This window comes from Stegostoma tigrinum, chromosome 40, assembly GCF_030684315.1.
Source record: "Stegostoma tigrinum isolate sSteTig4 chromosome 40, sSteTig4.hap1, whole genome shotgun sequence".
In the NCBI taxonomy this organism is placed as follows: Eukaryota; Metazoa; Chordata; class Chondrichthyes; order Orectolobiformes; family Stegostomatidae; genus Stegostoma; species Stegostoma tigrinum.
The window spans coordinates 631,982-657,459 of record NC_081393.1 but is presented as its reverse complement, the minus strand read 5'-3'; the positions used below and the strand labels follow the sequence as shown (position 1 = coordinate 657,459).

At 44.1% G+C, this 25,478-nt stretch overlaps 2 protein-coding genes across 7 annotated transcripts in view; both read left to right on the top strand.

The window, feature by feature from the left end:
- Positions 1 to 13,719, top strand: part of LOC125448012 (cell division cycle and apoptosis regulator protein 1-like) — a 51,761-nt gene extending 38,042 nt beyond the window's left edge. For all 5 annotated transcript variants that reach the window (XM_048522892.2, XM_048522890.2, XM_048522891.2 and 2 more), the window contains 7 exons: positions 2,153 to 2,264; positions 6,167 to 6,240; positions 7,014 to 7,160; positions 7,953 to 8,079; positions 9,069 to 9,260; positions 12,123 to 12,328; positions 12,950 to 13,719. In XM_048522892.2, coding sequence (XP_048378849.1) covers positions 2,153 to 2,264; positions 6,167 to 6,240; positions 7,014 to 7,160; positions 7,953 to 8,079; positions 9,069 to 9,260; positions 12,123 to 12,328; positions 12,950 to 12,982 — 891 coding nt within the window. In that variant the 3' untranslated portion in view covers positions 12,983 to 13,719. The remainder of the gene's footprint in view (positions 1 to 2,152; positions 2,265 to 6,166; positions 6,241 to 7,013; positions 7,161 to 7,952; positions 8,080 to 9,068; positions 9,261 to 12,122; positions 12,329 to 12,949) is intronic.
- A 4,799-nt stretch (positions 13,720 to 18,518) lies between these two features.
- On the top strand, positions 18,519 to 23,912 carry LOC125447944 (caspase-7-like). Of its 2 annotated transcripts, none has more exons than XM_048522768.2 (5): positions 18,519 to 18,806; positions 19,106 to 19,507; positions 19,774 to 19,946; positions 22,023 to 22,170; positions 23,124 to 23,912. In XM_048522768.2, exons 2-5 carry the CDS (start codon positions 19,294 to 19,296, stop codon positions 23,396 to 23,398), a joined length of 810 nt encoding a protein of 269 aa, XP_048378725.2. In that variant the 5' UTR covers positions 18,519 to 18,806; positions 19,106 to 19,293; the 3' UTR covers positions 23,399 to 23,912. The 2 variants fall into 2 exon arrangements, with proteins under 2 accessions (XP_048378725.2, XP_059497080.1); XM_059641097.1 differs by having other exon boundaries at positions 18,966 to 19,507.
- The last annotated feature ends 1,566 nt before the right edge of the window (positions 23,913 to 25,478 follow it).

Sequence of the window (25,478 nt, the reverse complement as noted above, 5' to 3'; positions counted from 1 at the left end):
ATTATCACTCAGGGTCTCAAAAGCTGTAATCTCCAAGTCCACCCTCTGTCATGCATAGGTGCATTTAGAAACAGGAGTTTAAAACAGTGAATGCCTGGTTGGAGAGATGCTGCAGGAGAGAAAGCTTTCAATTCTTTGGACATTGACAGTGACTGGGCAAGCTGGATCAAATACAGGTGGTTCTTCTCGCACCTGAGCAGACCCAGGATGTTTAACTAGCACTGTTTGGGAAAGTTTAAACTAATTTGGCAGGACTTTGGGAACTCGCTGATAATATCAGAGAGGAATATCGAGGTGGTACAAAAGTACTGGGAGAGGTAGAAAGTGTGAGCTTTGGGGATAGAAAGTGAATTTGTATGGTCAGAGTCAATGACAAAGTGTAATGAGAGTTACTGTGATCATATGTGAATACTGATTTTGATTGTTATAGGTGTGGATTACCACGAACAGAAACTGGCAGCCAGCATAAAAGGAAAACCACCACTTTTGTGATGTGCTGATAATCCAGATCTTGCTGAAGTAAAACAGGGCAGTTAAATATTCCTGGATACAAGCTGTTTAGGAAAGTTAGGAAAACATATTAAGGGGAAGTGCTGATGAAGATTAACTAGAGCATGGCAGAGTTGGAGAAGAATTGATTTGGCTCGATGGCTCATTCAGCCCATATTGGTGTGTTTTTCCCCAGAGTCAGTGTCCAAATCCATTGTATCAATGCCCTTCCCCCATCTCTTTAACCTGCCTTCAACTACCTATTAAACCTGCTGTTAAATGTTGCCCTGGTCATTGCTTCAGTCACTGAATCTGGGGGTGAATTCCGCAGACTCCCAACTATTTGTTTCTAAAGCCTTTTTCAGCTCCTCACTGTGCTAGATTTAATTGTGCAAACATATGAATAGAAGCCAGCCATTCAATCCATTTAGCCTAGTCTGATATAATCCTGATAGAGGGTGGGAAGGATGTTGGTTTGTGTGTCCATGGATCCTTGAAGGCATTAGGACTGATAGGTAACGTGGTTAAGAAACCATATGGGATACTTGTCTTTTTTTGTCAATTACTTTGAATACACGAGTAAGGAGATTACGATGGAGCTGTATATAAAATTAGGTTTGGCCGCAGCCTGATAATGTTGTGCAGGTCTAGTCTCCATACTATTGGAAGGAAGTTATTGTACTGGAGGGGGTACAGAAGAGATCAACCAGCATGTTGCCTGAGCGGAGGTATTCAGCCATGGAGAGAAAGGAGTTACACTACAGTGGTTTTCCTTAGAGCAGAGAAGGCTGGGTATGTGGTCTGATTGAGATATACAAAGGTGTGAGAGACAAAGACAGGGAGAACCTTTTCCCTTACTAGGAGACAACATTTTAAGGTAAGGCGCGAGAGGTTTAGAGGGAATATGAAGAAAAATATTTTCATTGGGGATTGTGGATATTGGGAACTCACTGCCTGGAAGAACTACAGAGGTGAGCACTTGAAACGCCATAACATACAATGTTCCAAGTCAAGTGCTGGAAAATGGGCTTAGAATACATGGTTGTACAGTAGCCAGTGTGGACATGATGAGGCCTCTTTCTGTGCTGTTAAAAAACATCTGACTTTAATCTGATTTCTTCAGCCCTGAAACTCTAGGATGCTTAGCTCTCAGAAGCAGGCTGCTTTGATCAGTCCCAACCATTTCCTTGATTTTGAAAATGATTCGATTGTATCTTAATTTCTTGGTTCTAATATTCAAACCTCCAATTTTCCAGGTCCCTCATATTTATGATGGTTATGATAATTATGAGTAGCCAACATCTCTCTGATGGAAGCTCATTAAACTGAAAAATTGGTTTTGCTCGACTGTCCATGATTGCTGTCTGACCTACCGAGCATTGACTAGCCTCATACAAATGAGGACATTGATAATGAGTGCTATTCCCTCTCTGTTGCCTACCAATCCAGTTAATTGGTGGAGCCCAAAGCTGTGAACGTTCCCTCGCTCATTTCCTTGGGGTTCATTTTTAAGTCTTAATTTTTGTATCTTCTGGTGCACAAGCTGTTTCACATGAGGGGGTGTTTATCATGAACTATGATCCCAAACCCATAAATCCTTTTCCTCCCCAGCCATTTCTCATTCGAAGTGTGGTTTACCAGATTTTTCTGATGTTGCTTACAGCCAGATGAAGGCGAGACTAAAGAAAAGGATGTGAAAGGGAAGGATGCTGATGATGATGCACTCCTGCAGATTGATGATGTTCTATTCTTGGAGGAAAATGAGGAGGATTTTGGTGAGGCTCAATTAATATGAGACAGATGCAACATAATCCTAGAAGTCCGACAACGCAGTGTGTAACTGGTGGACAGCCTGCCATCTGGTTGTAAATGCTTTTGGGTGGAGGATAAGCCTCCCTCAGAGCAGCAATTCACTGTATTTAAATTCGGGTTTGTTGTGTCAGATTGTGGGACAGCGATTGGCATGTTGCTTGAGGACATGTACAGAAACATGTACTGACATTTTACTGACATTTATGTCTTCAAACAACACATGATAGTACGTGTTTGAGGCATGTGGGACTTGAACCTGGACCTTCTGACCTCAACCGATTCTGTCACTTTGCCACAAGCCGCAAGACCCTTAAGCTAGGAACTGAAGACTGTCATACTTTACAAATTATTCTAAACCAGGCAAGGATTAGCTCCAGTTCCGTCTGCCTTCAACTTGTCAGGTGTATAACACTCAGTGCCAATTTTTGATCTTGCAATGCCATACTAGAGTGATACAGCTTGGAAACAGGCCCGTCAGCCCAAACTGGTTCATGCTGACCATGGTGCCCACTCAGCTATTTCCAGTTGCCCATATGAAGTCCCTACTCCTCTAAACCCTTCACATCCATGTACCTATCCAAATGTTTTTAAAACGTTGTTATTGTACATGCCTCAACCACTTTTTCTGGCAGCCCATTCCATACACACTCTCTGCGTGAAGAAGTTGCCCCTTAGGAGCTTCTTAAATCTTGCCTCTCTCACCTTAAGCTCACACCGTCTAGTTTTCAGTTCCCCAACCCTGGGAAAAAACGTATTCATCCTGTCTATGCCCCTCATGATTTTATACACCTCAATAAGGTTACCCCTCATTCTGCTACATTCCAAGGAATAAAGTCTTAACCTAGCCAACTTATCCCTATAACTCAGGCCTACTAGTCTTGGCAACATCCTTGTAAATGTTCTTTGCACATTTTTCAGTTTAACTATGTCTTTCAGCTAACAAGGTGACCAGAACTGTACACATTACTTGAAGTGCAGCCTCACCAACAACTGAAACGACTGTAACATAATGCCCCAACTCCTATACTCGATGTAGGTCGGCATGCTAAATGCCTTCTTCACCACCCTGTCCATCTGTGACACCACTTTCAACAAACTCTGTACTTATGTTCCCAGGTCTGTCAGTTCCACAACACTCCGCAGGACCTTACTGTTTACTGTTTTAGCCCTACCTTGGTTTGACTTTCCAAAGTGCAACACCTCTGCACTGAATTGCAATTTGCCAATCCTCAGCCCACTTCCCCGTCTGATCAAGATCCCTCTGTAATTTTTGATAAATCTTCCTCACTGTCAACGATTCCTCCTAATTTTGTATCGTCTGCAAACTTACTAATCATGCCTTGTACGTTCACATCCAGATCATTCATGTAAATAACAAAGGCCCCAGCACTGACCTCTGTGGCACACCACTAATCACCGGCCTCCAGTTCGAGAAACAACCTTCAACTATTACCCTCTCTTCCTACCATTGAGCCAATTTTGAAACCAATTAGCTAGCTCCCTCTGGATCCCATGGAACCTAACCGCCATTACTAGCCTGCCTTGCGGGACCTCGTCAAAGGCCTTACTAAAGTCCATATAGACAACATCCATTTCCCTACCCTCATCAATCCTCTTGGTTACCTCTTCGGAAAACTCCAAGAGATTTGTCAGACGTGACTCCCTGCACACAAATCCGTGCTGACTATCCCTAATCAGACCTTGACTATCCAAATGTTGGTTGATCCTGTCCCTCAGTATCATCTCCAATAACTTACCTACCACTGATGTCCAGCTGACTGCCCTGTAATTTCCTGGCTTAGCTTTGCTAGCTTTCTTAAACAATGGAATGCCATTAACCACCCTCTAGTCTTTCAGAACTTTACAATTGCCTAAAGATGAAGCAAAAATCTCTGCGATTTCTTCTGTAGCCTCCCACAATGTCCACAGATGGACTTGATCAGGCCCTGGGGATTTATGCATTTTATTGTGACCTAAGGCTGCAAACACCTCCTCTCTGGTAATGTGTATGCAGTCCAAAACATCCCCACTTGTTTCCCTTATTTCCTTAGCATCCATGATTCTGTCCTCAGTAGACACTGCAGTAAAAAGTTCATTAAAAATCTCCCGCATCTCCTGTTGTTCTACACATAGACAGCCGTACTGATCTTTAAGGGGACCAATTCTCTCCGTAGGCACTCTTTTACTCTTCATGTAACTGTAGAACCTCTTGGGATTACCTTTAACCTTATCTACAGATCCATCTGATTTCCCTCTTAAGTGTGCTTCTACACTTTTTATAGTCATCTTGGGATTCACTTGAGCCTGATAGCTTAAGCCCAATGTATGCCTCCTTCTTTGTCCTGGCCAGAGCTTCAATAGCCCTCAAACCTACCAGCTTTTCCCTTCACCCTAACAGGGACATACTTGATATCATGCTGTTAAAAGCCTCCCATTTGCCAGTCACTCCTTTTCTTTCAAACAGATTCGCCCAATAGTCTTCATCTAGATTCTGCCTAATGGCCCCAAAATTAGCCCTGCTTCTGACCATCACCTTAACCTGTGAATCTGTCCTATATTTTTTCATAACTATGTTAAAACTAAGAGAGTTATGCTCACTGGACCCAAAGTGCTCTCTGACTGACACTTTAGTCACTTGCCCGACCTGAATTCCTAACAGGAGGTCCAGTGTTGCACCCTCCCATTTAGGGCCCTCTACATATTAATTGCCGAAACTTCCTTGGACACATTTGACAAATTCCACCCCATCCAGCCTTTTACAGTCTGGGTGGCCCGGTCAATACAGTGGAAGTTAAAATCTCCAACCACTACTCTGTTATCCCTACGCAGATCTGCAATCTCTTTACACATCTGCTCTCCTTGTACCCGCTGGCTATGTGGGGCTCTACAGTACAGTACAGTACCAGCAGAGTTGACCACCTTCTTGTTTCTAAGTTCTAACCATATGGCCTCATTGGATGATCCCTTAAGAATATCCTCTGTAAGCACCGTTGTTATGTTCTCTCTAATCAAAAGGGCAACTCCGCAACTCCCCCTCCTCAATTGCTTGTACCTCTGTCACACCTGTAGCTTCAGTATCCTGGGACATTGAGCTGCCAGTCCATGTCCTTCGCTCAGCCGCATTTCTGTTACGGCTATAATATCCCATTCCCAGAGTCAATCCATGCTGTGAGCTCATCTGCCTTAGCAGTCAGACCTCGTCTATTAATAAATTCTCCACTACTGAACAAAAAAAAGACACCATGGGGGTGAACTACGTGGCAATGTGGCTTCTTGAAATCCTGTCCTTTTGATGAATGGGATCTTTACTCCTTCTTGTAGCTGACTGTGCTCCAGAAAGTTGGGCAATGGAGGGTGGAACTGGACTCTAATTTTTGCATGCTTGGAGCTCTGATTGCAGAGACAAACATTACATTTTTTTAATCTAGTAATCGCTGTTTCAGAATGTTCCTGCAGAATTCTTGTTATAACCTACTGTCTGAATAGATCTGAACACTCAACTACCAGAAGGACCATTTCTGAAAGCCCTGACTCTCTCTGCCCTCCCATTAATACCCCATATGGTTTGTTTGTGTGTAAGGGGAGTTTATATGGAGGTTAGAGGTTTATCTCATTGTTTATCTGTAACTAGAATCTGGTTATTTGTAGCAAACAGTAATTGTTAAAGATAGAAACCCGCTGTATGCTTTCTGTCAACCTGAGTCTAAAAGGCACGTAAATGGGGCAGTTTTGCATACTTTTTAAAACTTTGCAACTTTTGCAGCAACTCCAGGAATAGTGGGGCTTGATTTTTTTTTAAGCGAGTTGCAACAGCTACAATGGCATCTCTTAAGTTTGAGCTGATATTTGGTTCTGCCTACCACAGGTCTCTCCAACACTGATGAGAAAAAGCCAGTTGCCAAAAGCAATGAAGCAGAAAGTGGATCAGTTAAAGAGATGGTAAGAACATGTTGTTGCAATATGAGACACACAGGGCAGCCTGGGCCTTTCTAGCAGCCAATGCAAAGGCTGTTCGATATGCAGACCAGTGATTACTGGGATGGGGGAGCATCAGGAACTGAGTAAGTGATTTTGGGAGCTTAATACTTATTCCTAGGATGTGAGCATTGCTGGTTAGGGCAGCAGTTACTGCCCATTCCTAATTGCGCAGAGCGTGGTTTTGAGAGTCAACCTCATTGCTGTGGGTTTGGAGTCCTTTGTGAGATCATCCAGCGAATGTTTCCTTCCCTGAAGGGCTATCATGGACCAGATTTTGACAACATTTAATGGTAATCATGTGATCACAATAAGGCTAGCTTTACAAATGTGAATGGATTTTCCCAGAACAGTTTGCTGTGCCTCCGGATTACCAGCCCAGTGACTTTAATGCTGTGCCCCAGCTCCCTTCTGTTTGCTGTCAGTGCAGAGGGCTGCCAACTATGGTGATGAAGTACACGCTGTGTGCTCAGACTGCAGAGATGGGAGAAGCCGAGAGGGCTTTGAGAAGCTGGTGGTGGGGTTGCTGAGGGATTTGCTGGTAGACAGGTGACCGTGGGTCTCACCCTGTCTTTGGTGTAAACTTAGATGTGGAATTGTGATTAAATTGGGACTTATGAGGTTCCTGGTCCTTGGCTCCAGCCTCGACGGTGCAGCTGGATTGTGTAACGGCGTTCTCGGTGTTTATAATTGGAGTGATAGACACATGACTCTGTTTTTGTCTGTCTTTGGCACAGGAGAAGGATATCAGTCAAATGGTGTCATTACGCAAGGATGTGCTGCTTGCCTTTGTCTATTTTGACCGCAACCTTTGTAACTACATTTTGGAAAAAGATCTGGAGCAAATCATCTCCACCTTGGGGCTTCATCTGTCCAGAGCTCAGGTACACTACATTGGTGCCCACTTATGCAATATGTACAAGACTTCTGGCAACTGTACAGGTCCACCATAGCTTCCTGAGCCTAGTGGATGCTGATCTTAATCCAGTTTAGATTGCCCTTGCACAGTTGAGTATGCTGCATCATCTGTCCGTCATCGTTTTGCTTTGAGAATGAAAGGGAGGAGTGAATGTTCCATTGTGAGAGGCATCAGTCAAGTTGTTATCTTTTGAAATCAGAAATCTTGTAGTTGGCAGCTGGAACCCTGTCTGACTTCCCATGTTCAACCTCACAACTCTCCAAAGGATGCTGAGTTAAGATCAGCTAACCAAGCAGGCTTTCAGGAATTTTGAACACCCATGGTTCAGTTTGTATGGAGCAGGGAATTCAAATGTTTTCTTTTGAGGATCAGGTAACACCTGACTGGAGCAATCCCCCATGTTGTCTGCAAGACACTTGGCTTAAATTCGCAAATGAGCCACTGAATAAATGATATCCTGTGTGTGCAAAGGTGCATTGGTGCTTTGCACTGTGCATTCATTGAAGTTCATTCACACATTGTGTTGCACTGATACACTCAGAAAGGCTACTGTGAGAGACCTGTGTGTTGGTCACAATGCAGTAGGTCAGTCTCTAATATCTCTCAGGACATGAGTTACGCTCTGGGTCCTCAGTGGATATGGGATTGTTGCTGAACCTGCGCAGGGTGCGGGACAAGGCTAGGGAAATGATGACAGTTGGTTCAGATTGCTGAGACACCAATAGTGAAGAACTCAACTTGCACAACTGTATTGCAGATTAAACAGCTACTGAGCAAGGTGTGCTCACAGAACATGTGTCTCTATCGAACTCTCACTGATGGCTGGGAAGGAGATCTGGAGAAACTGGAGAATAAAAGCCTCATAACTGAGGACATGCTGCTAGGTAAGAGCGTTGGTCTGTATAATCTTGGCACTGGTGCTACTGCTAGAAAAATGAAGGACTGCAGGAGTTTGTTTAATTCCTTTGGTGTCTGTCATTGGTATAAGTCAACTGCTACCTGTAGTTACGATCAGCAGCAAATGGGACTGTGCCTGCAGTCTCTGAGCTCCCTGCTTATTTTTTTCATATTTGTTAATGGGATGAGGGCATCACTGGCTGGACTAGCATTTATTGCCCAAAGTTGTTAAGAGTCAAACACATTGCTGTGGTTCTGGAGTCACATGTTGGTCAGACCAGGTAAGGGTGGCAGATTTCCTTTCCCAAGGGACATTAGTGAACCAGATGGGTTTTTCTGACAGTTGACAATGGATTCATGTTCATCGTTAGACTTTTAATTCCAAATTTTTATTGAATCCATATTCCACCATCTGTCTTAGTGGGATTTGAGCCTGGGTCCTCAGAACATTACCTGGGTCTCTGGATCAATAGTCATGTGATAATATAAGTATGTCATTGTTCCCTGTTTAACTGCACTCTGCATGCTGCATCATCGATGCTTAGCTATTAAAGCTGCTCAGGGCCAAAATTGAGACGTTTAGTCTCTTGGAGATTCACTAGATTTGGGCATCAGGCAGGAAAGTGCAGTTCCGACCAAAGGGCCTGCATGGCCTTTTCAATCTTCAATTTATGTTCATGTTTGCTAGAGACTTGGCATAGTATGCCATTCACTGTTGGGGAGGGGGAGGAAGAGGCAGCTGGTTATCTGGTGAGTCATCAGAGTTCATAGCAGCCTGTGCTTCAAACTTGCTTGAATTCAGACAAGCCCAGGTTATCTTGTCCCCACATTTTCCCCTTCTCCTTCTCCCTCTCCTCCCTAGTCACTTGGTCACTGTTCTGCCATTGCCCTGTTACTCGTTATATTTATGCTCCTTAGCTGTGTGATCAGAGAGGAGAGAAATTTGGGTCTTTGATTGTTATTGCTTCTCCCTCAGGGAACCACCATCTGTTGCCGTCTTGTCCTGGTGTTTCTCCCAGTAAGCCAAGGACCCGGTCTGGAGACACCACCCTGACGGAGCACAATGGCAACATGGTCAATGTTGGGAACTTGATTCAGAAGCTGGAGCGAGATGAGAGGAACCGTGCAGAGATGGAAAATAAACTGCAATCAATGGAGTCCCAGCTGGGTGAGCACATGAAGGAATCTGGGTGACAGGGGTGTGATAGCTTGCCCCAGCTGCTGATAGAGGCAAAAGCTGAGAGAGCTGCAGGAGAGATGTCAGAAATCAGCTCCAGGGAAGTTAGAGAACCTTGAGTTGTTTCTAGAGAATAATAGAGGAAGCTACAGAATGGCTTAAGCAGGCCGGGAAAGTGGCCAAAGAAGTGACAGAATACTGCGTGGGAAACTGAGGTTATGCACTCCCGTAGAAAGAATGGAGACATAGACTATTTTCTAAATGGGGAAAGGCTTCGGGAAATCTGAAACTCAAAGGGACTTTGGAGTCCCAGTTCACGATTCTATTCATATTAATATACGGGTTCATTTGGCAGTTCAGAAGGCAAATGCAATGTTAGCATTTATTTCAAGAGGCTAGAATACAGGAGCAAGGATGTACTGCTGAGGTTGTATAAGGCTCTGGTCAGACTGCGTTTGGAACATTGTGAGCGGTTTTGGCCTCTGTATTACAGGAAAGATGTGCTGGTGTTGAAGGAGATTTGCAGGAACGATCCTGGGGAGTGAAGAGCTTGTCATATGAGGAATGGTTGAGGACTCTGGGTCTGAGCTTGGAATTTAGAATGATGAGGAGACATTTCATTGAATCCTGCAGAATATTGAGACACCTGGATAGAGTGACAGAGAGAAAATGTTTCCACCAGTAGGATAGGCTAGGACCTGAGGGCATAGCCTCAGAGTCACGGGACTACCCTTTAGGACTGAGATGAGCAGGAATTTCTTCAGCCAGAAGGTGGTGAATCTGTGGAATTCATGCTATAGAGGGCTGTGGAGACCAAGTCATTGACTGTTTTTAAGACAGAAAGGTTCTTATTCAATAAGCAGATCAAGGATTACAGGGAGAAGGCAGGAGAATGAGGGTTGAGAAACTGTCCCGCTATTATTGAATGGCAGAGAAGACTCGATGGGCTTAATTTTGCTCTTGTTATCGAATGGTCTTATCGATGTGGTTTCTTTAATTAAAAACAGAAGTATTGAATTATCAAGTAAGATCTATGCAGCATAGATGTAGAATTTGTTAACACAGAACTTGTAACTGAAAAATATAAATGCGTAGTGATCATCTTGTGCACTCTCACTCACTGAATTCACTCCAGTGATTACTTCATGAAGAAAGAAACTGTTTGGCCAAGCTCATGAACACAAAAACATTCATGTGTAGAATGTTCCAGAGTGTCACATTCTGATTTTCTGGCATGTATGCTCAAGTCACAAGTCATCCCCCATTGTCTCTGGTGTCTTTACAGGCACAGCTTGCTCAGGAACTATGATGTTCAGAAGTCCAACCACACTCTCTCTCCGAAGAATCAGTTACATTTTGCCCTGACCTCTCAACAGAATGTTCTTGTCAGAAACTGAAGGGGCTATTTGGGTAGCTTTCCATACAGATTCCTTTCCCCAGCTAATTCCAAACAGAAAGAACTCTTCAAGCCATAGACTGTCACAAATAGTAAGCTATAAAATGCAGTCAGGTCACATCTGAGTTTTCTGAACTCATACCTGATTCCCAAGAAACCTGTTCATTGGTTCTTAAAAAGATTCAGCGTCACAAAGGCTTTTAAGTGTTTTATTCAAACCTAACCCAGATATAGAACATAGAACAATACAGCGCAGAACAGGCCCTTCGGCCCTCAATGTTGCGCCGACCTGTGAACTAATATAAGCCCATCCCCCTACACTATCCCATCATCATCCATATGCTTATCCAAGGACTGATTAAATGCCCCTAATGTGGCTGAGTTAATTACATTGGCAGGCAGGGCGTTCCACGCCCTTACCACTCTCTGAGGAAAGAACCTGCCTCTGACATCTCTCTTAAATCTATCCCCCCTCAATTTGAAGCTATGCCCCCTCGTACAAGCTGACATAATCATCCTCGGAAAAAGACTCTCGCTGTCCACCCAATCTAATCCTCTGACCATCTTGTATGTCTCTATTAAATCCCCTCTCAGCTGCCTTCTCTCCAACGAGAACAGACCCAAGTCCCTCAGCCTTTCCTCATAAGACCTTCACTCCAGACCAGGCAACATCCTGGTAAATCTCCTCTGCACCTTTTCCAATGCTTGCACATCTTTCCTGTAATGGGGTGACCAGAACTGTACGCAGTATTCCAAGTGAGGCTGCACTAGCATTTTGTACAGTTGCAGCCTGGCTCCGGAACTCAATCCCTCTACCAATAAAACCTAACACATCGTAAGCCTTCTTAACAGCACTATCAACCTGGGTGGCAACTTTCAGGGATCTATGTGCGTGGATACCAAGATCCCTCTGCACATCCACACTACCAAGAATCTTTCCATTGACCCAGTATTCTGCCTTCCTATTATTCTTCCCAAAGTGAATCACCTCACATTTATCCACATTGAGCTCCATTTGCCACCTTTCAGCCCAATTCTGCAGTTTATCCAAGTCTCGCAGCAACCTGCAACATTCTTCCACACTGTCCACCACTCCTCCGACTTTTGTGTCATCTGCAAACTTACTAACCCATCCACCTGTGCCTGCATCCAAGTCATTTATAAAAATGACAAACAGCACTGGTCCCAAGACAGATCCTTGTGGCACATACCCATGTATGAAATGGCAGTTGGAAGGGTTTGTAACAAGAAGGTTGGGCTGATTGTGTTGATTCTTTTCCAGGACTAGCACAGGGGTGACTCTGAGCCAAATGGCCCTCTCTTCTACAATGAGATTCTATGACATGGTGAGAATGCAGATGCCAGACAGGGTTCTGTTTTGGATAAGGCCAGTGGGCAGGGTTTGGAGGTTGTAGTACAGTACTGTAACTAACAATTGAAAAATACTTCCTGCACAGCTGAAACTCTGGGCAAGTTATCCTCAAATGACAGTGTGAACAAGTCGCTGAGCTCAGGGATGCAGGAGATGCAGAAACAGGTGTCTGAGCTGGAGGATCGGGTCAAAGCAGCAGAGAAATTGAAGGCCTTCTATGAACTGCGGCTTCAGGATAACACCAGGAATCTTAACTCCATGATTGAGGATATCCAACGCATCATTAAAAAGGTGAAGAACATTTAGTTGTTGGCCAGCTCTCTGGATTTCCCCCAAATCTCCTCATGTTGTGCATTCTCCTTCTGTCCAACTTTTTCATTTGTCCCAGTTGCTTGTTACACCACAACGAGTGATCATCCAGCTGGTCTGTGCCAGAGGAGCCGGTTCTTTGATTGACTGCACGAAGTCAGCAGCACTGTGTCTGCCCGTGGGGCCTGCTGATAGGTCTAGTGTCTCGAATGATGTTTGGTGGAGGGAATAATGAAGTTATTGGGAGCGGGTGTCACAGGTGTGGACTTGGGGAGCGATCACTGGAGTGTTTGGATTAATGGGCTATTTTAGAGATGTTGGGAGGGCCTAGGGGCACATGGACACATAAGCGAGAAGTGTGTCATTGGGTAGGGTGGTGGGGGTGGTCTTTAGGTCATATATTTTAGAGAGAGGTTGTGGGGGTAAGTGAGTAAGACCAGTGGGAGAAGGTTGGTGGGCATTTTGGTGTGGATTATTTTGGTAGTGGGGAGACCGGGAGGTATATCTGACTGAGGTGGAGTTAGTAAAATCTATGGGTGGTGGATTATCATGATGGTGAGTATTTGTTGAGTAAGTCTGAAGATTTTGTTTTTAATTTCTCAGAACAATGCAGTGACAGAGAAGAAGGAGAAGTGAGGAGAAGGCCTCGTCCCCAGAGATTGAGAGCGTGGAATCCCTGATAGTATACAGTGAGCTAGCATCAGATTCGTATATTGTGACCTGCTTGAACCCTTGCTTTCCTAATCTTATTAAAGGCCTAACTCTCATACAAGTGACTCCAAACTGCAAGTTTGCTGAACTGTGCCGTGTGTTTTAATTTTTACATCGGTCCTGTGCATCATATTCAGGATGTACAATTGGGGAACAGAGATCGATGTGTATATTTGTGTGTAAACATCCATGTTGTAGTAGCGTCCTGACCGGGACCCCCACCTCTCTCTCTCTCTCTCTCTCTCTCTCTCCCCCTTTCTCTCTCTCTCTCTCTCTCTCTCTCTCTTTTTCTCTCCCTACCCCCAACCCCAATCTCCAAAATTGGAGCTGGGGTGGAGGAGGTGGTAACAGCATGGTCTGGGCCTTGCCCAGTCAAAGTGAATCTGTTGAGGTTTTCTTTCTTTCTCTAACACGTGGCAGGGCCATCAGAGAGAACATCATTGCCTGAACTCTTCCTGGGTGCAGGTGACTGATTGTTGGACCCGGCCACTTCGGAAGTTAACAAAGCAAACAATTTCAACCCCTTTCTATTTCTCCCTTTAGACTGAGGCTTGTGGGCACCTGTTTCCCTCCACAATTGCCTTCCTTTAGTTCCTTGTTGCCCCTTCCTCTATCGGGATGTCACAGTATTTACAATATAAAGATTCTTCACTGTTTTTAAATTGTTTGGTGTGTGTTGTGTCTGTTTATTCCAGGGCTTGTTATTGACTAAAAATGAGAAGCAGACTGGGGTTGCTTGACCACATTGCTGTCAATTGCACCAGAGCACAGAGCATTGGTAACATGGCTGCCCACCGCAGCTTCCACTCATAGCAAAGGAACACTCACTTTGTGTTCACACAAGCATCACCTCGCTCCTTGTGGCAGTGCCTGTACATTCTGGGCTGCAAGTGGAACAGTTGCTTCATGAGGGACATAAATCCCAGCTCTCTGCAAATCTAGGTGCTGTAGATTGGTGAGTGGGTGGTGACTGGCTGTCTGACAGAAGGCAGAGAGTTGGGATAAAAGGCTCTTTTTCGGAATGGCAACCGGTGACAAGTGGTGTCCCGCAGGGTTCAGTGTTGGGGCCGCAGCTGTTCACCTTATATATTAATGATCTGGATGAAGGGACTGGGGGCATTCTGGCAAAGTTTGCCGATGATACGAAGATAGGTGGATATGCAGGTAGTACTGAGGAGGTGGGGAAGCTGCAGAAAGATTTGGACAGTTTAGGAGAGTGGTCCAGGAAATGGCTGATGAAATTCAACGTGAGCAAATGCGAGGTTTTGCACTTTGGAAAAAAGAATACAGGCATGGACTATTTTCTAAATGGTGAGAAAATTCATAAAGCAGAAGTACAAAGGGATCTGGGAGTGTTGGTCCAGTATTCTCTAAAGGTTAACTTGCAGGTAGAGTCCGTATTTAAGAAAGCGAATGTAATGTCATTTGTCTCGAGGGTTGGAATATAAAGCAGCGATGTGATTCTGAGACTTTATAAAGCTCTAGTTAGGCCCCATTTAGAATACCGTGTCCAATTTTGGGCCCCACACTTCAGGAAGGACATACTAGCCCTGGAGCGTGTCCAGCGGAGATTCACATGGATGATCCCTGGAATGGTAGGTTTAACGTATGATGAACGGCTAAGGATCCTGGGATTGTACTCATTAGAGTTTAAAAGGTTGAGGGGAAATCTAATAGAAACTTACAAGATAATGTATGGCTTAGAAGGGGTGGACGCTGGCAAGTTGTTTCCGTTAGGCAGGGAGACTAGGACCCCTGGGCACAGTCTTAGAATTAGAGGGGGTAAATTTAAAATGGAAATGAGGAGACATTTCTTCAGCCAGAGAGTAGTGGGCTTGTGGAATTCATTGCCACGGAGCGCAGAGAGGGCCGGGACGTTATATGTCTCCAAGGCAGAGATTGATAAATTCTTGATCTCGCAAGGAATTAAGGGCTACAGGGAGAGTGCAGGGAAGTGGAGTTGAAATACCCATCAGCCATGATTAAATGGCAGACTGGACTTAATGGGCTGAATGGCTTTGCTTCCACTCCTGTGTCTTATGATTACAGTCACCACTCTAGTTAATATGATTTTGGTGAAGCAGTGTTCACCGAACATTTCAAATGGTCCAGAAACCCACAGCCAGAGCCCTAAAATTTAACGGAACTTGGGACCAAAGCCAACACTGATCCCTGCCATCAGCTCAGTCAGGGCCCTTAGGTCACTATGGCTGTGTTGTGTAATATGTGCAAGACTTTTTTCACAGTGCCATCAGATTGCTGTCAGTGGGAGCTTGCTTTGCATAAGTAAGCTGCTATATTTCTGACATGACAACAGTGATTCTGCTTCAGGAGTTCTTCATTGGTTGTGCAGTGTGGTGGAGCATTGAGAGACACTGAACTAGTCCACACGTGCGGGTTAATTGTTCCTGTGGAGAAAATGGACTTCACCTCCTCTACACTGTCACCATTGTGGACCGGACTTTTCTTTATCATTCCATCATAATTCCAAGGTTTCAAACCAATGCTATACGGGAGCGTCTTTAGCAGATGGGCTGCGGTGGTTCAAGAATGGAAATGAGAGTTTGTCAAGGACAGTTAGAAATGGGCAGTAAGTAATGGCCTTGCCAGTGACCCTCTCAAACCATCATTGGCTTCCAATGAAGCTGAATTATGTGGGATGTTGTATTTTGTGTATTCAAATAATTAAACATTGAATCACTGTCCTCAGTAGTCACTGTGTAAATGCTGCCTCTTAGAAACTGAGAACTGAGTTGACAAGATGTACGTCCTGACGTTAGTGAGATGGTGATTACACAAGGTGGGTCAGTCAATAGACAGTTCAGCAGCGAGTTTAGTTTATGCAGCAGCTGGCATTGGGATTAAAATGAATGCATTCACCGATTGCAAATTCTGGCATTACTGTTAGACTCCAAGCCGATGGGATTATAAACTCTGACTTCAGGTCTCGGCTAGCCCACACAAATATAAAACTCTGTCAATATATAGAGCTTGGGTGGATCATTGACATTGCACTCTCATTTAGCATCAGGAGTTGTCCCTTTGTTTCCAGCTGTGGATTTGCTCAGCTTCCCTTATGTAATGTCTTTGTCAACACAGAATGCAGATAAAAAGCTGCTTGGGGTCTTTGTACGTAACTGAGGACATGAAAGGCTCTATAGCAATGTAGCTGCTTCAGTCATTTAGGGGAGAAGAAGATCTTTGTGGAAAATGTGTTTGCAGAACTGTAATTTGGAACACAGGCTCCTCAGAGTGAAAACTGTCCCATTCCAGAGCCTTGGGTCTCTAAGCCAGGCTGACACATGTCAGGGAGCGCTGCATTGTCAGGAGTGCTGTCATTCAGCTTCCTTTTATCCTGTAACGAGGATGCAAAGAAGCACATTGCACAAATTATGTTCTGTTAGTAATTTCCCCCTCAATCAACATTGCAAAAAGAGATGCTCATATAACAATCACACTGCTATTTATGGATCTTCCTATGCACCAAATAGATGACAGGTTTCTTCAGTATTGAATACAGTTCTAAAATTGTGTGATTGGCTTTAATGTGCTTTGGGGCATCCTGAGATATTTCAAGGTAACAAAGGATCTTCCGTTCACACAACGCTGCTTACTGTCAATCACACAAACTAATACAAATATATGCTATACAGAAACAGGCCCTTCAGCCCAAAAAATACATGCTAATGTAGACACTGCATTTGTTGCATCTCCACTCTTTTGTCATCCAAATCTAATATCCTAACCTTCCTATTCCTTTCCCTATCAGAAGCTTGTCTCGATTCCCTGTACGCACACTTATACCGTTCTCTGTGGAAAGAAGCATCTTGAATTTCTTGCTGCCTGACTCAGCCATATACACAGCAGCATGATATTGTTCTGAGGAAGAGTCACCGGATCTCAAACGATAACTCTGTTTTCTCTTTCACAGATGGTGCCAGACTAGCTGAGCTTTTCCAACAGCTTTGTTTTTGTTTCTGTGTTTGAGAATGATATTGTGGTGTTTTGCGATGAGATGCCATCCTGTCCAAGCAGTGTCAAATTTCAGGGACACATACACACACACACACAGAGACAGACAGTGAAACGATCTCACTACACACAGCTTGACTGACACTGAAGGGAATCTGTGCTGTCTGGCATGTTAAAACTGAGGCACCATCTCCCTAATTGGAGATAGATGTAAAATATCGCATTGTCACTGATCCTTGGAGGGGGTGAATTCATCTCATGATATACATCCAAACAGGCCATCTGACCATTTATTTAATGGCTATTTGAGGGAGCTTGATATGTGTAGTTCGCCTGTTGTGTTTCCTACATTTCAGCAGTCTTCATAGATATCCCTCTAGCTGTAGGGTCTGTTGACATATCCTAGTTTGTGAACGGGGTGTTACAGAAGCATAATTCACAGTGTTCACAATAATCACATAATTCACAATAATCTGCACTTTTATAGCTGAGCCACCAGATAAACCTGACTCTGAGAGAAGGTAATCCTGATATCAGATTGAACTGTGAACTAACATCGGGACGATGGTGGTTACAATGATGGTAATTAACAATGTTTGTTTACTTAGCAAGTTCAAGGAAATAAATAAAGTATTTTACAAGGTTAAGCTAAACATCACACCAAACTATATAAGGAGCAATTAGAGCTGATGGCCTGAAGCGTGATTAACAAGGGCAGTCAGAAGGAACATCTTAAAGGAGGACAGGGGTAGACAGAGTGGGGTAGTATCTGGAAATCTTGGATGGCTGAAAGCATGCAGTGCTGTAAACCAGGAATTTGTAAGGTCCAAATTTCAGGAATGCAGATCCCTCTTTAAAGGAGGTGGATGTGTAGTGGGTTTGAGGAGGAAACAGCTGAAGGAAGGGGAGGCAATGGAGGAACCTGAAAACAAAAATGATGAACATTTCTCAACTGAGTTAGATGTTGCTGGAAAAGATTTGGTGGTGATCAGAAAGCCCAGGATGATGGGTGAACAATCCTTTAGAGTTACTGATGACACAGGAAGCAGATTTTGGTGAGACGGTTTGTTGAGAGTAGAAGGTGTGAGCCTGCTCATAGCAAGTTGGAATGGTCACTGTAATTCTGGATGTTAGAGAACACTAGGAACCACTGCCCCAATCAGTTTGGCTTCCCAAAGATATTGTATTAGTGACAGCTTACTGATTCTGATGGTGTTGATCCTGATGATAATGAGGATACCAGTATTGGATAGGAATATCAGTATGGACAGATAGTATTGCAGTGAACACTGATCTAGATTCTGGTGATATGGTTGACCGTGTCATTTGAGGACACTGATGCTATTGTTTTTGAGATGGAGAAACTCCTCTAAGTCCCTTCCAATTTAAGACAGTGAATATTGAGCTGCAGGGCTGCTGATTGCTAGACAAGGTTAATCACAGCAGAAGGAAGAGTTGGGGCAGAGCCATCGCATGACAGAAAGTGAAATGTGTCTGCAGGTGGTCACCTCTGCTCATAAAAATTTGCATATGACACATGCAATAACTTTATCAACCACACCTTTTCTGTGAATCATTATCTCGGTGTTACTGGAAGACTATTGCGACATCAAATGGTCAAGTTCCACAGAACCTTCACCCCCAAAACCAGCATTTAGCAAGAAAAATGCTATGGTTTCCACCAATCCAGAATTTTTTGTAAAAAGAATAGAACAGACTGGAAATACACTGCAGCTATGAAGAAAGCAACAAACTTGATGTCTCATCAGAGCTTTAGGTAAGCATTAATCTGATATGGGAACAGGTTTTCTCTCTCTCTCTCTCTCTCTCTCCCCCCCCACCCCTCCCTCCCCTCTGTCCCTCCCCTCTCTCTCCCCCCCGGCCCTGCCCCACTGTTATCTGAACTGTTTGGAGTAATCAGCTTTCTGTTTTCCAGGTTCTGTGTTTTGGACTCTTCTGTAATGGCCTTTTAAATATCCAGGCTGCTTGTTCTAGACTGTTTAAAGTAGAGTGTTTAGCTGAAACATCTGATGAATATGTTTCATCTTAATGTTTATCACTGCTGGATATTTACAGAAACAACGGCTGCAGTTCCTATCTTCACAAACTTAAAAAAAACCCCAACATCTGACTAAACATCCTGTCAGCAATCTGCCTTTAACTTGCAATGTACAGGGTGGAGCCACAAATTGCCTGTGTTTGTGAATTGCACCACATTGAACGAGTTGATTGGTTTCAATAACCGATCTCCTGTTAACGGCAAAATGACAGATTCTCAGACTGGCTCAGGGCATTGCCTCAAAACAAGAGTGTTGATTGTAACAGTGCAGGAATTCAATTCCAACTCAAACCTTTCAAAAAGGGTTGGAGCTTCAAGGGACACTAAGGAACTTCACAAGGTGCTATTCAAACTGGGCTTCCAGGTGACGTTTAAGATCGATTACACAGCAGAGGAGATCCTGCAGGAGTACAAACAAGGTCAGTGAGCAGAAGAAATGGTTAAACTGATTAAGATATCAGAGTGTGGGGGACAGTGGGATTAGACTGGTACATTAATGGATGCAGAGAGTGGGATTAGGCTAGATGGGATATTAAAAGGTGCAAGACAGAGTGGGTGGGACATTAATGGCTAAGCAGAATGATGGGGGAGAGTGGGCTTTTAGAGGATGCTGTGAGTGAGACACATGAACATCTTGTTTGGGATCACGCCTCAATGATGAGTGTGAAGTTTTCTCTCTCTTCAGAAAGCTTGCGCGATCATGGATCCTGCTTTATCTCAATAATCTCCAGCCATGGTGAAGAAGGAATAATTTATGGATCAGACGGTTGTCCTGTAAAGCTCCAAGATATTTATTCCATGTTTACACCACAGAGCTGTCCCTCGCTGGCTGGAAAACCAAAGATCTTCTTCATCCAGGTACAGGTGTTAATGTGTAACAGAGTCAAGCACCTGCCATGTTCTCCTCTTTCTGTCACTCTATTTCCAGCGTCTTTTCCACACTGTATCCCATCTATGTATAACGTCCCAAATCGGAACATGTTTTACAGCATAAAAAACAAGTTGGGATGGAAATAGAGCTCCCTAAGAAGCAGACTCAATTAAGATTTCAGGTAGCAATGGTAAAAATAGTAGAAATATAAATAAGGATTATGATGAAGGATTTGTCAGTGAGATGGAACAGGTGGACATGACAATGGGAATGAAATGCTTCTTTTAAAAGACAATGAGAAGATATATTAAAAGGACCAAATAGAAGGCAAAGAATTTCTCATTTGGAGTGATTTGCAGTTTTTGAGGAAGAGATCACTGAGAGATGACAGACATTGTGGTAGTGGCAAAGGTGAACTATAATTATTTAACTGTCAACATCTGGCTTCAACACTAGAGACTTATGTAGAATTTGTAGAATAGGACAAACTGACCTGAAATGGTGGTGCTGTGAGAGTTAATGTTTCGGGTCCAGTGACCTCAGGACAGTTCTGAGGAATGGTCACCAGACCCGAAATGTTAACTCTTGATTTTTTTTTTCACAGATGCTGCCAGATTTCCAGCAGCTTCTGTTTTGTTCCTGAATTTACAACATCTGCAGTTCTTTTGGTTTTTATTTAGTAAACAGGGATCAGTCTGACCTGAAACTAATTTGGTGATAAAAGACACAAACTCAAATTCATATCTCCTGGTAAATTGACACCTTTCTGAAAGTTTCACTCAGAATGAAAGATGTGCAGATCATCCAGCCAAAGTAAACAAAAAGTGAAATCAGGTGCGGAAATACACAAAGGAACTGGATTTCTGGTAACAGCTTTTGAGCAGCAAAGCAGAATGCAAAAGAAATTGTGAATTGATAACAGCCGGACGCTGGATACCTCTTGCTCCCTGTCTCTGTCAACTTTGAGGACAGTGCCCAGTGAAAAACAAAGATTTACAGAGAAGCCAAGGGTATCTGCAAAGTTCACTGCTGCTGAAGAAATAACAGCTAAATAGTTAGGACTTTGGGTCACCTTCACAATTCAAAGGCTGTAAGATCTTTTAAGTTTGTTTTATGCTGTGTGTGTGTTCTCTGTTGTGGTTGAATTATTTTATCCAGGTTGGAAGTAATGAAGTTCTTCTTCCTTTCAAGAGAACTTTGGAATTTGGATGTGGAGGATTTGGAGATGGTGCAGAAGAGGTTTACCAGGATGCTGCCTGGATTAGAGGGTGTGAGCTATAAGGAGAGGCTGGAAAAACTCACGTTTTCTCTAGAGGGGTGGTGGCTGAGGGAAGATGATAGAAGTCTGTAAAATTACACGGTGCAGAGAATGGGTTGATGTTCAGCATCTTTCCCCCGGAATTGAAATACCCAATACTAGGAGGCATGCATTTTAAGGTGAGAGGGGGAATGTTCAAAGGAGGTGTAAGAGACACATTTTTCATTCAGAGTGTGGTAGGAATCTGGAACCCACTCCCAAGGGTGGTGGTGGTGGCAGATACGGTAGGGCCTTTTATATAAGTGCTTGAAAAAGCAAGGATTGGAGGGAAATGGATCAAGGGTAGACAGAAGGAATTAGATTAATTTGGCATCATGCTCAGCATAACATGGAAGGGCCTGTTCCTGTGCTGTACAGTTCTATGTTCTAATTTCTTTTGATCTTATTAATGACATAGCGATAGATGTTGATCAAGAAATCCAACAGGGAATTCAGAAGAAATGTCTTCACCCAGGAGATATGAGAACATGGAACTCAATACCAGGTAGAATGGATGAGGTGGATGGGTTAAACTCATTTGAAGGAAATGTAGACACATGAGAGTGAAGGGACTAGAAGGATGGGGTTGGGGTGGTGAAACAAGGTGTGGCGAGGCTGACATGGATCTGTTCGGCCGACTGAACAGTTTATGGTCTGTAAACGATAAGGAGTTTTGAATTCCACATGTCTGATTTATCCTGAAACCCAAAGTCCATTATTGGTTTCATTCCTTCTGGTGTAGCTCTAATCTGTGTCCCTGTCTCAGGCTTGCAGAGGGCAGCAGCCCGATGAGGGTGTCTATCTGCAAACTGATGGAGTAACTGAAACAGACAGTGGCTGCGCCATACAGAATGCCTACTCACATTATGAAGCAGTGCCTGAAGACACCACGGTCCATTTCTCCACCTGCTCTGGTAGGTATCACTGAGCAGAGTCCACGTATTCAACAAAAACTGTGGTGGAGGCAAGAGGAACAGTGGACAAGGAGAGAGGGGGAGATAGGGAAACTTGGACAGAAGGTAAGGTAAATCGATGATTTGGTCTCAGGTCCACTCTCATACCTAGTCTCAATCTGTCCAACATTCAGCCTTTATTCAAATGTGCGCGCACACACACGCACTCTCAAACACATGCACAATTGCATTCTCTCACATACTTGCTGGGCTGTCTCTAGTTAGTATTCCTGGTCCTTTCGATCAGTAGCTTGATCACATGGAGATGGTAGGCGGACTTGGGTTTTTGAATCCGTGTCAAGTGGAGTCCCTGATCACAAGCTGTGTTTGGGAACTAGCAGTTTCCCACCAGAGGCCATACTACTTTCCAGGTGAGGAAGGCAAGGGGGCGGCGGGGAAGTGAGAAAGATTTGTAAGTACTCTCATATGGAAGGCATTGCAGCCTGTTGTATTGGAGAGGCAAACGGCGGTGGGGGGGGGGTGGGTAGTGGGTGGCGGGCAATAGATGCCAGGTACATCACATTGTAAAACTGCCTAACAGCATCTTTCAAAACATTTCAGTTTGAAGCAATGGTCAGTCACAGGGTCACCATTACAAAAGTGAATCTCACCACAGACATGCCTGAGCCATAGCTACAGAACTGAAGCTGGAGTTTGCCTAGGGCCCTTGACAGATTCCGAGACCAACTGGAGAGCGACAGGTCTTTGATCTGAATTGGCCTTGAACTTTGTCTAATGTGGCTACCAGCCACTGACAGGAAGCTGGTGCTGTCTTTCTCTGCATATGCCTTTGGGAATTTAATTGAGAATGAGGTGATAACAATAAACTAATGTGTTGGCTAACAGCAAAAACATGAACATTCCTCCAGCCCAAGATCACAAACCAGACTAAGATAACGTCTCTGTCATTACAGATTATGCTGCCTTCCGCAGGCCTGGAGAAGGCTCCATCTTCCTCCAGACTCTATGTAAGGTGCTGATGGGGGAGCAGAGACACTGGGAGCTGCTGCGGATCATGACTCGGGTTAATGGGCTGGTTGCTTGGACCTTTGAGTCCAAAGGATTGTTCATGGGCAAGAAGCAGATGCCTTGCTTCGTCAGCAGGATGTGCCATGAGATCTTTCCATTTTCTGACAGACCGACTCCAGCTGTCTCCACAGCCTGCATAACTACTGCCTCCACAGCCTGAATAACTACTGCCTCCACAGCCTGCATAACTACTGTCTCCACAGCCTGCATAACTACTGCCTCCACAGCCTGCATAACTACTGCCTCCACAGCCTGCATAACTACTGCCTCCACAGCCTGCATAACTACTGCCTCCACAGCCTGCATAACTACTGCCTCCACAGCCTGCATAACTACTGTCTCCACAGCCTGCATAACTACTGCCTCCACAGCCTGCATAACTACTGCCTCCACAGCCTGCATAACTACTGCCTCCACAGCCTGCATAACTACTGCCTCCACAGCCTGCATAACTACTGCCTCCACAGCCTGCATAACTACTGCCTCCACAGCCTGCATAACTACTGTCTCCACAGCCTGCATAACTACTGTCTCCACAGCCTGCATAACTACTGCCTCCAGTCAATGACCACTGACTGCATCGGTGTTTCATGCAAAAACAACTTGTATTAACATTGCATTGTTAACCAATTAAAACGTCTCAAAGCATTTGACAGAAATACTATTAAAAAAAGGCAGCCAATAAAGGATGATGTTGGACGAGTTGCTTTAAAAACTTTACTGAAAAGGTTAGGGTCAGGACAGTGCTTCCTTAGTGCCAAAATTCTGAAGGGCAACACACCCTCTGTACTGACTCTCTGAGACTGAATCACACAGCACAGGATCGGGCCCTTCGGCCCAAGATGTTGTGCTGAACATGATGCGAAATTAAACTAATCCCTTCTGCCTGCCCTTGGTTCATATCCCTGCATTCCTTGCATATTTACATACTCATCTAAAAATCCCTTAAACACCCCTATTGTATCCACCTTCCCCATCACCCCTCCCAGTGTGTTCCAGATTCCTACCACTTGTTGTGTAAAAAGACCTGCCTCTCACATTTCGTTTGAACAATCCCCCTCTCGCCTTAAATGCATGTCCCCTAATTTTAGACATTTCAACTCTGAGGAAAAAGATTCTGATTGTCAATTCTATCTCTGTATCTCATAAATTTTACAGACTTCTTTCAAGTTTTCGCTCCATGTTCACTGCTCCAGAGAAAACAACCTGAATTTAGCTGGTTTTTCCTGGGACACTGGTGTCAGTGTTGGAGAAGGAGGGATCTGTAACGCTTGGATAATGTTCTAGTGAAAAGGGTAAATAGGGTAGTCAACAAGACTTTAAACTGGGAAGGGAAGGGTAAGAGTGTAAGAAGTATAATGGTCAAAAATTCATTCCTAGGAAAAAGAAGCATGGTATAGGGCCAATGAGGTTATGGCTGACAAGGGGAGTCAGGGAGAGCATAAAAGCAAAAGAGAAAGCATATAGTTTAGTGAGGGGCTGTGAGAAACCTACAAAGGACAGCAGGGAAAGAAATGAGGAGGGAGAAGACTAAATATGATGGTAAGCTAGCCGGTAGAATGGATGAAGAATGCAAGAGTTTCTTTTGATCTATAAGGAGCCGAAAAGAGGTAGAAGTGGACATTGGACTGCTGGAAAATGATACTGCAGAAGTAGTTTTGGGGAGCAAAGAGATGGCAGAGAAACTGAACAAGTACTTTGTGTCAGTTTTCATGGTGGAAGACATGAGTTACATTCTAAAAATTCACAAGAGTCAGTTGGCAGAAGTAAATATGGTGATCACTGCCAAGGAGAAGGTGCTGGAAGAACTGAATGGCCTGAAGGTGGATAATCACTAAGATCAGATGGACTACATCCCAGGGTTCTGGAGGAGATAGCTGAAGAGATAGCGGACGTGTTAGTGGTGATCTTCCAGGAATTCGGGAGAGATCCCAGGGGCTGGAAAACTGTTAATGTAAACACCCTGTTTAAAAAGGGAGTAAGGGAAAAGATGGGAAATTACAGGCCAATTAGCGTGACCTTGGTTGTGGGTAAGATTTTGGAGTCCGCTGTGAAGGATGAGATTTCTAAATACTTGAACTGCATGGTAAAATAGGACAAGGTCAGCATGGATTAATCAAGGGGAAGTCATACCTGACAAATCTGCTCGAATTCTTTGAGGAAATAACGAGCAGGGTAGACCAAGGAGAGCCCATGGATGTTATCTACCCGAATGTCAAGAAGGCCTTTGACAAGGTGAT

What these genes read in the sequence shown, in the direction of transcription:
- LOC125447944 (XM_048522768.2), top strand. Translation starts at nt 19,294, where the DNA reads ATGACAGATTCTCAGACTGGCTCAGGGCATTGCCTCAAAACAAGAGTG. An exon ending in CCTGCAGGAGTACAAACAAG is followed by an intron (nt 19,508 to 19,773) that starts GTCAGTGAGCAG and finishes CTCTCTCTTCAG; the next exon opens with AAAGCTTGCGCGATCATGGA. An exon ending in CCATTTCTCCACCTGCTCTG is followed by an intron (nt 22,171 to 23,123) that starts GTAGGTATCACT and finishes CTGTCATTACAG; the next exon opens with ATTATGCTGCCTTCCGCAGG.